Source organism: Schistosoma mansoni (genome assembly GCF_000237925.1).
Source record: "Schistosoma mansoni, WGS project CABG00000000 data, chromosome 3 unplaced supercontig 0044, strain Puerto Rico, whole genome shotgun sequence".
Taxonomy (NCBI): Eukaryota; Metazoa; Platyhelminthes; class Trematoda; order Strigeidida; family Schistosomatidae; genus Schistosoma; species Schistosoma mansoni.
The window spans coordinates 597197-609395 of record NW_017386006.1 but is presented as its reverse complement, the minus strand read 5'-3'; the positions used below and the strand labels follow the sequence as shown (position 1 = coordinate 609395).

Below are 12199 nucleotides of genomic sequence, written 5' to 3'. Positions count from 1 at the left end.
TGTAAAATATCTTAACGCTATTGATCCATTGTTTCTTTGAGTGTGTTATTTTGTAATACTGCTCAAGGACAATTCATTGCTGTATATATACGTTTGATTTTTCCCCTTATGATTGCTGTACTTCTGTCTGCTACGGAATATATTTTCCCCGCTTCCAACTTGGACTTCTTACCCTAGTTAGCTGGGTTTGGGTCGCGTCAAAATAGCTAGCTTATCGGTCTCTGGTCACAAGTCTTTGTTCCGTTCACTACTAGTGAATTCGAAACGCTCCAAACATAACACCATTCGATGGCGAAACAGCTGTCCAGTGCTTCCTGGAATTCATTGGTTGTTTAACTAAAACTATACAAGTATACTCAATAGCATGCTATTCATTTTACCCCCAGAGAGTAAACTAAGTTAGCCATCTAAATAAATTTTGAGAAGAGAAAACTATTCCAATTCATGCATATATGTAGTGTGACATAATTATTAATCATGTGAACGAATAATCAGTTCATATGAAGGTCAATTAATGACATGATCAATTATACTCTCTAATGAATATACTCAATAAAATGTCAAAAAGCAATGCGAAATCTTCACGTTATTGTAGTATTAACTTCGTAAAGAATCAAGAAGTTAGTTCCTATGATAAACTTAGATGAAAACGACGTTTATCACCCTCCTTGACTTTGTATAAAAGTTTTCTAAGGTAAATACTTGCGTTTGTTGAAGACCAAGCCATACGAAAGTTCAACATATACACACACTCCAACATATTGTTGAAAACAGTTTGCACTTACACTAAATTAGCTGTGGCAAAATTAACTTATTATCGAGAATGGATAATTATGATTATGTATAAACTTAAACTGATGACTGTTTTTGAGAGGTAATTGCTAGAGCAACAGTGAGAAGCCGTGACCAGTAGAGTTCAATCACATAGGTGTGAGACAGTTACTCACAAAGACATTGCAAGATAGTTGTGCAATAACGCGAATTGATTGGAAGGTCTTGGATCTGATCCCGATGAGGTTGTGAATGAACACTTTTAAGGAGTCCTATATTAGCCCGGAACAGCTGTCCAGTGCTTTCTAGTTTTCAATGGTTATCCAAATAAGTTCGGTCAATGATGTGTAAATTATAAAGTTGAACGATCTCAAAAAACCCCTTATAGTCAAATATGATGACATTATTGGCTGATAAAAACTATTTAGATCATTGATTCAAACTTTTTATAATCAAGAAATGAGATCTATGGAGATAGTGTAATTTAAAATTAGTTTCCATACCAAACTGACAAGAACTGGAAAACCATCACAACAGTTTAAAAGCTAAACATGAAGTAGTGAGAACCAAGAAACTTCACATCACATGATATCCCCCTAACCAGGGTGCATCAAGATCCACTAGTCTACAGCACCACTGTCTAGTCAATTCGTAATCTTGTGTGACTTCAACAGCGAGTTAATATCACCAGTCAAATACACATACTACTGTTTTATTAGGCTGAAAACGCTACGCTCATTGTATGACATAGAAAAAGATACTTAGACCAGTTGAACAGGAATCTAAATTGAGGACTCTAATCCAAATATAAATCATGAATTTACCATTCAAATCAATGAATCTTACATCCATAATTAAACTGATAACTCTACAATATTTGATTGAATTTCAACTGATTATGAATGAAAAGTATGGTTCAACAGAAAAAACTATCTTCAATCAACTAGGCTGCATCAAAACAATTAAATTGTAGAACACATTTGAGCTTAAATAAAATAGATCCACCACATACAAAAAAACTTTTGCAATTGATTGATCACTGTACTGAGTAGTGACCAATATCAAGTTGAACTAGTCCTCTTTAGTGCTTCCCCAATTCTATAGATCAAGTTTTAATGTGGCCATTAGTTTGAATGGCTCGATAATGTGTATACCGTTTTAAGATGTTAGGTAGTCGGAAGTAGTTGATAAGAAACCTTGGGACTATGATTCAAGTTATTTGGCACTCGATAACAAGGCATACCTATAAAGTTGGAGGAAATGATGCACCCTATGGGATTTAATCAGTCAGTCATAAGTATCTCAATCTTTCCTACAAGTGTATTTACCAGTTTGCTTACTCCTAAGGGGAGTATTTTATATTGGTTGCATAAAGCGTGCATTTTTTAAACCTTATATCTGAACACTACCCAGTATAAGTATGATTATCGACAGGTGAATCCAAATCAATAAATAGTGTTACTATCGAGTATCAAACCGATGATGATCAACTCTCTGCAACAGAATCTTCATTTGAAATTATTAACACAGCCAGACGAACTGGTTTTGAAGAAATTTAGGTAAAAAAGCTTATTCACAATGGAGGTTTTGTTGATTCATCAAATGAAGCCTGATCTTCGTATTCTCTCATACTTCACTTCGCCATGGTCCCCGACAATATTACATTTTAAGTTATTTTCAACACTTATTCGTCTCTTCTTTATATTCATATCTCTCCAATATTTGATTTGTGTTCTTATTACCTACCGACTATTATGCAACTTTAGATCCTTGATCAAGCACAGTTATATACCATTGACCTCAATTGCTGTTCAGCACACTGAATTATGAGCCTTAATAATTCGGCTAATTATTTGCTTCTGTTTGTACATTTCGTTTCAGTAGAAAAATAACAACTAACCTGGCCACATTGCAACTTGATCGATAGCATTCGATCAGCACTAAGAAGGACTTGACACGAATGACATTGATCACCACCCAGTGATCAATCAATTGTGATTACATCTCAGTCCTACAGAAGGTCGGTCGCGGCCCGAATAGCTCAGTGGTAATGTCTCTGACTGTGAAGCTGTGTGACACGGGATCGAATCCGTCAGGGAATATCAGTTCCCTTAAGATTACAGGTACACCTTGCTGACGAGTGCCAAGTAGCACGAAACCCGGGTCCAGGGTTTCCTGTTGACCACTTCCAACCACCATCTTATCTCAATAACGACTAACCTATTTTTGATCGTGAGAATACTTGACACATTTCATTTTGAATAAAATAATTGGATACACTTAAATGAAGCATGACATAGTCATTGTGACAAACTGGGAACACCAGACAACAAGCTTCTGTACTCACGTGTTTTAAGCCCAAAAGTGTTAGGTGAGAAATAATAATCGAAGTATACCATTAGACAAAACCAACTGAGCTATTTGTCAAGGTTTTAGCTTATAAACCTGAAGGATATATATATCCACAAGGTAGTGGAGCAACGTTAGGAGATGCAGTCCTATGGAAGCAGGTGACCAACCATTGGTTCACACGCCATTTGTTACCTCAGGATACTGGAACCCATGTGAACCATTGGTTTGGAATCAGGGTTTTCCAACTCCCCTAGGTGAATCTTACGTGTCCACTAACTCGGTTAAAGCGCTGGACATTCGCTTTTCGTTCTCTCAATTTCGTAAACAACATCCCCACCGTGAGAAGGTAGTGAGTGGGACTTCCCTGTCAGCGGTCGTATGCACATGGCCATGTGAGAGCATTTTGAGAGGGAGAACGGACTCTCCCCACCCTCGACTGTACCAGAGCATTTGAGGGGAGGATATATATATATATATATATATATATATATATATATATATATATATATATATATATATATATATATAACCAATACTTAGTGTACAATTCAGGCTCCCTGCTCTTTCTTGTTCTTCTCAATCGAATAAAAGGTTAGACAAGCGTTTAGGAAGCGTATATTTTTGTATCCGAAGTGGATAGTCATAAAATGGGATACTCGTCGCCATCTCGCAACAGTGTTTCCTATATGCGATTTTTGTCAATTACAAAGTGCCTTGTTATAAAATAAAACCAAGGAGCACTATAAGCAAGGAAGATCAAATTTAAGAGGAACTCAGGGTGTATTATTAATGGTCTTTTTCTTCAATACTTGATCCTAAATACATTGTGTGCTATTCTTACAGAAACACAATAATAATTGTAATTATCTTTCACGTTTTTTTTAAAAAAAAACAGGTGTTTTGTGCACATCAGCAATCACTTACAAATGTGAGCCAGTTGTCTGAACATACACATACACACGCGTACTCAAGGAAACAAACAGACCCCTTTCTAAGTACATAACAACCGACTGCTAGCTATTGTCTGACTTAACCCTATTGCAGTTTATTATACAAAATAAAAAATAGATGGGCAAAAAAACCAGACGCAGTGCTCCTCCGAAAGTGAGAAAGACGAGTCACGGAACCCATTTGGTTCCACGTGATTTTTCGTGATAATTGTGCTAACAATGATGTACACATTCAGATGCTTTTACCTACATACATACGCACATGAATAAATTGAATAATCGATAAACAAAAGGCTCTAATGCAATAGTTTTTGTAATGCGTAAAGAACGTGAACAATAGTGGAAAAAGAAACCCAAACTATACACACACACATACACGCCGTACAACTAGATACAATACATACAAACAAATCTTCAATGTATAGTATACAATTCGCAAAACTATTGCACTTGACACGTGAAACAACTAAAATTTAAACTAGAAAAAAGAGAACTAACCCTGTTGGAGTAGTCCAGTTTTCATCCTGAGGATCTAATTCATCGAAATTTACAGTAGTAACAGCAGTCCTTATTGCACTGTTATCGATATTATTGTTACTACGACAACTGGTACTGTTACTGCTCGAAGACAAATTATTATCATCATCATTAGTAGTATAGTGACAAACATGTTCATTCAATTCATTACTGTTATTGCTGGTAGAAATATCATTAGTTCCACTGATTGCATTAAAAGAAATATCTGATGTAGAATTATGATTGGAGGAATTCACATTTGATAATAACATAGATGATGATAGAGATGGTGAAGATGACGATGGTAAACATATTTGTGACAAAATTGTCTCTATGTTCAGTGCCCGTTCAAACGTTGTCAACATCTCATTGATTTCTGTCAAACTGATATTGGTATGATGTGTTAGTCTTTTGTTTTGTTCAAAGTGTAAACAATGAAAAATTAGTATTAGAAGGGATAAATAAGTAATATCATTAAGACAATACAAATTATGGTTCGTATAAAAGACTACAATTAATGTTATCATTAATGACTGATTACTGAGTGATAACATGTTTGTCTAGTCCTTAAGTGGTGATTGAATTCCATAAATTTACTTGAAATCTGGCCACTAATCCAAGTGACTCGACGCAGTGTACAGATGTAAGTGTTTAAAGATAGTCGACAGGGAAGCCTGAACTAAAGATTCGTAATAGTTCCTCCTCATCAGCAAGGCACATATACAGTTTTGAGTTTTGGAACTCACATCACTAAACTAAACAAATATGGCATTCGTTACTGTGCAGTGATCAATAAATTATAAAAAACCCAGCGATAACGTCTCAAACTGTGAAGCTGGATGACAAGAAACCCACAGGGAGCATCGATTCCCTCGGGAATACAACTACGCCTTCCCGATTAGTATTAACTAACGCGGAACCTTTGTTCAGGATTTCCTGTCGACAGTCAACCAACATATTAGCATTATCTCGAATTAGGGACAATCACATTCTGATTATTGACTTTTAACAGCTTTATCAAATTCTATATGATAGAAAATTTGATAAAATAGGCTTACGCTCAGGCTAGTTCTTATTGATAATGATAAGAAAGAAAAAATTCAGTGAACCTATTTTTGTGAGGTTGTTTAAGATTGTGGTATTGAGACATCATTATTGGTTTACATTAGGAACAGAAGCGAAAGATTATCGGCTGTTTTGTTATGCATCATTTTGCTGGTAAACCTTATATAGAGTAAATTTTTTAAATATTCTGTCAGCTGGTCACTGGTTCCGTCCTTCCAAATTTACAGAGTTAGGATTTTTGGATCGACTTCTTGAATGCAATTATCACACTGATCATAACGTAAATCTCAATAAAACATTAATCAATTCAACTGCGCTGTCGTAACACTTGTGACAGACATGATATTAGTAGTTGAAAAAATGTACCAGACAGTGGTATTCTCAATGAATTTTTATTCAATAGACACCAAATTCTGGAAAAGCCGAAAAAAATGGAGTTTACTTAGCTTCAGCCATGGTTACTAAAAATATAATCCAAATCATATTGGTCGAGAACTAGTTCACAAAAGAGAAAGAATGGCATGAGGACGAGGCAATCAGAAATGTGAAAGTGATTTTAATTTTTGTGAGGAATTCAAAAAGGAATGACTTTTACCTTATATCATATAAAATGTGCGGTAGGAATACCTTTGTACATTACTCAGAACGCGGAAATAATTTGTGGTAAGATGGATGTTCTGGAGTTATCTGGACGACCTTATATGTGATTGGTTTTCCGATTTGCCTTTTTTGCCACAAACTAATCATTTACATTAACTGTTTCCCAATTAGTTAACATTGAGCTACAAGTCGTCGTGGTTATTTCAAGAATCGTTGAAAATCACTCTAATACTATACTATAGCTGTTCACTAGAACTATTTAAACTGTCCATTGTTACCCTTCAAAAAAAGATATACGGCTTTCAGACTTTTAAAAAGGGAGAAAGTATATTAATTATATTGTGCATTCCTCTGGATATCAAGCAGCATTTGAGGTGTACAGTTCGTCTTATGTGATACAAATGATTTAGGATCGCTAATACGGAAGCTAATAGGAATTCTAATGAATATCAAAAGCCTTCAACTAGTCCAAACTTTCACTCGCCACAGACCCTACATTAACTTTTAGGGCAGGTTATACATCAGTTATGAGTAAAGAATCACTAGTCTTGTGATTGTGAGTCTACGTAGTTATTTCAACAACTGGAAAGTAAAAAGAAGGATCTAGAAACCATTAAAAAAAAGCATTTAAATAACAGACTGATACAATAAATCAGTAGCTTTATTCTTTGATGAGCTAACGTTTCAATAGAAACATTGGACCAAACCAGCTGACTAGTTACAAGAAAAAGATTAGATACCAACAGCGATTCAGCACTAATTGACTTTATCTAGCCCCAAGTTAAATGTCAAGTTCCTCAACAGTCATAAAAATAGGTATACTATGCATAAATCACTAGCATAATTACGGACATCCTACAGTTAATACTTATGGGTAGTGATTTTAAACAACCGCACTGAATTGTAGTAATGTGCAATTGATAAGCTCAATAAAAAACCACCAGTTCATATTCAATGTGACTACTACAATTCCGTCACATAAATATGATACATACACAAATATATGAATCCACCAAAGGTATAAGAAATGAAGATTTTGTTTAACTATACAATCGGGGAAACAGCTTTTAAGTTTCACACCAAAAATTATCAATTGGTAATCTGTATCGCAAAGTTTACACTTCTTTTTGTGGTCTGAGATTCCCTTTACTTAAGATACACATTTCCTACGGCTGACCAGGTTTATCGTACAGATGTGAGAGGATTGGAGGGGATTAGTAGCAGAGTTTATTTGCTTAGTTTACACAAATCGGTGAGCGTACTGTACAGTCGATTTGAACTGAAGGGAATAATTTCGAGTTTCTGTGTGAAATTCATAAATGATTGATCATCATCTCTTATCACATCGAAGGCGTGAGAGCAATACCAGTAAAAGTATACTTTAGGGGAAAGTTTAAAAAACCGGGACGAATTTCCAACTAGTTCCCAGTCAATCAGTTAACACTTTTTATAAATAGATCGTCTATGAGGAAGAAAACAGTAGCATCATAAAGTGTGAACTGAGTTATATAACTAATAAATATATTGATGTCTTGTATAGGTCACTATGCTTGTAAATCGAAAAAAACCACGACATATAAACTCTTCCTTATAGGAGATAGATTGTCCACTGTTTCAGACTCTTATAAAAACCCGAACGGAATTTTGAGAGTTCCCACAATGTTCCTAGTTAGGGTTAAATATTTAGAGTAAGGTTTAAGGGTTGGAATTTGAGATGGTGGACATTAGTTGCAGTGTCGAATTTTTCCGAAGACATATAGATGAATAAACTTCATTCCGAACTACAAGGGGTGCCACCTGATTAGTTCACCCATCAAATGAAGTGTTACCAGGTTAGGAAGAGTTTCAGTATTAAGAGCTTAACGACAAGGTCTATGTGCCTATTATATACAACGTAAAGAGGAAAATCACGCATTTAATGCGTTTAATACTATCAATTTTACTCTGCTGTAGTATAAGTATAATTTTCCGCTATTGTTTTCAATGTTTCGAGCAGTATATAAAAGTACTTTTACTGCTCATCATACATAATACTTGAATTTCGCGCAAGAAACTTAGACGTTACCCTCTCGATTGTGATTAGCTTGTCATTTTATTGATGGTTTATTGAATAATAGGTGAGCTGGTGAAGTAGTAATGTCAAAATCGGTAACGATTTTTACACATCGATAGGGTGATAACGATAGTTCAATAATAAAACTGTTCATGAATATGAGAAACATTCAAGAAATCATTAGCGTGAGAAAGTTCGCACTCATGTCAATTCTATTATGTGGAGTTAACTTACAAATGTAACGACGCAAAATCGGATACCTTGAAATTTAAATAAACTTCCTAAAACCACTAAACTTTGACTTTTATTGTGAAATACTTTTGATCCATACAGACTCTCTGCTCATTGGTGAACACTACTTCCAAGACTATATAGACATTATAAGAACCACTCATTGTTATCTGCATTCTACAATTTTACTGATAAAACACGAGCACCTATACAATTTTCCTCCCTGGCCTAAACACCATGTGAGCTGAAACCTTGACTAAAACAATAATCTACTTCTAACAACATCCTCCACTGTAACGTCTCATCTAGTATTTGACCTTGAGACGACAAGCAAACCATTTGACTTTTACAAAAGCAAGTGATATATCTAGATTTCCCCAATCTAACTCTCATTCAAATCCTCCTTTTAACATTCACTCAAAGTGAAGATATGGAACTTTCTTTTGACAAAGCTGTCATAATGAATACCTGTCAATAATATCACTTTTAAATACTGAAAATTTGTTTCATCGAATATAACTTGAGGACTACATATCTATATCAACACAGAAAATATATATTGTTTGAAAATGAAGTGACATAAGTTAAGAATTCCTACAAAGATGGGTACTCACGACAACAGATAGGATCGAAACTGATTAAGAAAAAAAATCACTATTCAGTCATAGAGCTAGAATATAATGATTTGTATCTTTCTGTATGGTATTTATACATATTATAACCAATGAGGTTAATTATTGTTTTACTTGTAATTCCCTTTTCCAACCTCATTTAGTATAACACCTCATTCTAACGATAACACGCGTAAGTTTAACATTTCGTAATTCGCTTTATGGTTGGTTGTTCTAAGTGACCTAGACGTAGTGGAAGAGTTTATCTATTACAATCGGTTGTGGCTTAATTGTTCAAGTTATATCGCTTGAACTGTTGCCTTGTTGAATTAACACTTAGTCAACCATCGTTGATTTTTGGGTGTACAGTCATTAATTGAAGTTGATATTATCGAGCTCAATATGTTTGTCATATTTCAATCTAACTAAAGATATAAATTAACTGATAAGTATTTATATTTGTCCAAAACATCTTGTTGATGATCGTGTTTATAACTGAAAGCTGAACATGAACATGTTACAGAAAACAGAATTTTATAGTTAAACCTCAGAACAGAAAAATTTGATGAGTTGCACAATTAGGTTATGTCTAGCCTTTAGATGGTTGTTTAGAAAAGGTGAAAAAGTGGTCACCTTCACTGACATGCATACATTCACTCATACAACCTGCAAACGCAGTTGCATAGTCTTTTTTGAGAATTAGAATGTTCAAGAAGCAGTCTACAAGGGAATCAAACCAATACCAAAGATAATGTAATGCTCGACAAAATATCTCACTCCCTCTCCCTCTCTCTATACATATACATATGTATAATTAAGCGATGATAATCGATCCATACCACTGTAGAGAATAGAGAAACAAACACACGAGACCAGTGTAGCTTACGCCCAAAAATAATAATAATATAAATGGATGATAATCTTATCGATACATGCACATACAATGTATGTATACCCCTAGTATATATATATATATATATATAAAGCATTAATGTATTGCTGTGAATGACAAATTATCTCAGTGGTTGTGTGTATATCGGCACCTATTTATTCAAATTATCAATTAAGTTGCGTATGTAGTTGTATGCAATAATCACAATACAATGTGGAATATGTCCGTCAGAATATCGATTTACGTCATTTGGTATCGTATTCTGAAACAGACACCACATACACACGAGCACACACACACCACCATATTGTGAAGTTTAGCCAATGTAGCAGATGGGTTATGGTACACGAAGTAAAAATCAGTACACACAGTGAATATGTCACTACAAGTGGAAAAGTATACACAGATTAAATATTCTGTGAATGTGTATACACGAATCTAGGTACCCCGAACTCTGAAAGAGCCCCAATGTAAGTACAACTAAATAATACACTTGAATAATACTACAAAAGTGTGCTAGAAAGCAAATGCGTGTGTTGTTTGTATACTCAGCTTTGAGTAAAGCACATTTTAAGTACTACTAGTAATACTACTTGACTGACTAAATCGAACTTAATAAAGGGACGTAGTAGCTCAACTGGCTGCGATAAAATGGTTGGAATTTCAGTAATTAAACCACCAAGCCAAATTTACAAGTCAATCGTGAGGAGATAATATAATAAATGATCCATGAAGAAACCGATCTTATCACATAATCAATTGATGATCTGATCATCCTAAAGACTGTGGCTAATTTTCATAATAATATATGGAGACACATTGTAATACAATAAGTAACAATCAGAAATTCCTTGGAAAAGAACAACAATATATGACTCACTAAGTAATAAACACAATACGGTTTTACAGTAAATATCTAGTGTCATATCCTAACAAACGAGAAAAGTTGATTTCCTGATCATCAGCATGAATAAAATGTATTACTGAATGAAATTAAGTAGCTTAAAAGCTAACACTAACAGATCTAAACACACAAAGTAATCAAAGAGAATGTAGACTTCAGTGATACTTTTATGTGAACTAGAATTCCGTATCTACATCATTTCAATAAATTAGCACTAACAAGAGATAGTGATGTTAAAACCAAAAATATAGCCTTACCAACCAGCAGTAGTAAGATGTTGACGTAGGTTAATGAAACTAAAAAAACATGAAGTAGTTATTCAACAGCTCTAGAGAGATAAAGCAACAAGCGATAGAATCGACAAATGCGATTAAATATATATGGAAATCACGTTTCAACATGTCAGGAGGTTCTGGGCCAAAAGAAGCACCATCACAAGGAATGGATCACTGGTGGTACACTGGATAAAATTGAAGAAAGGAGGAACAAGAAGGCAGCAATCAATATCAGCCGAACAAGAACAGAAAAAGTCAAGGCACAAGCTGAATACACAGAAGCAAACAAGCAAGTGAAGGGGAGCATCAGAACCGGTGAATGTAAATATGTGGAGGATCTAGTAATGACAGCGGGAAAGGCTGCAAGCGAAGGAAACATGAGAGAACTGTATGATACAACAAAGAAACTTGCTGGAAATTACCGTAAACCAGAAAGACCAGTGAAAAGCGAGGAAGGCAAAGTAATCACCAATATTGAAGAACAACGAAACAGGTGGGTAGAACACTTCAAAAAACTCTTGAATCAACCAGCTCCACTGAACCCACTCAACATCGAAGCAGCACCCACAGACCTCCCAATCGATGTTGGCCCACCAACAATTGAAGAGATCAGCATGGCCATTAGACAGATCAAGAGCGGCAAAGCAGCGGAACCAGACAACATCCCGGCAGAGGCACTGAAAGTAAATGTAGCAGCAACTGCAAAGGTACTCCACATTTTCTTCAGTAAGATTTTGGATGAAGAACAAGTACCAATAGACTGGAAAGAAGGACACCTGATCAATATACAAAAGTAAGGCAATCTCAGAAAGTGTGATAATTACAGAGGCATCACTCTTCTCTCAATACTAGGAAAAGTCTTCAACAGAGTATTGTTAGACAGGATGAAAGATTCCGTGGACGCCCAACTCCGAGATCAACAAGCTGGATTTCGTAAGGTTCGATCGTGTACAGACCAAATCGCAACTCTACGTATCAT

At 35.1% G+C, this 12199-nt stretch overlaps 1 protein-coding gene across 1 annotated transcript; it reads right to left on the bottom strand.

Moving 5' to 3' along the window:
* Positions 1-4546: 4546 nt before the first annotated feature.
* On the bottom strand, positions 4547-5143 carry Smp_178790 (hypothetical protein; the record flags this gene model as incomplete). Its single annotated transcript, XM_018791431.1, has 1 exon — positions 4547-5143. One exon carries the CDS (start codon positions 5141-5143, stop codon positions 4547-4549), a length of 597 nt encoding a protein of 198 aa, XP_018645378.1.
* Positions 5144-12199: the final 7056 nt, after the last annotated feature.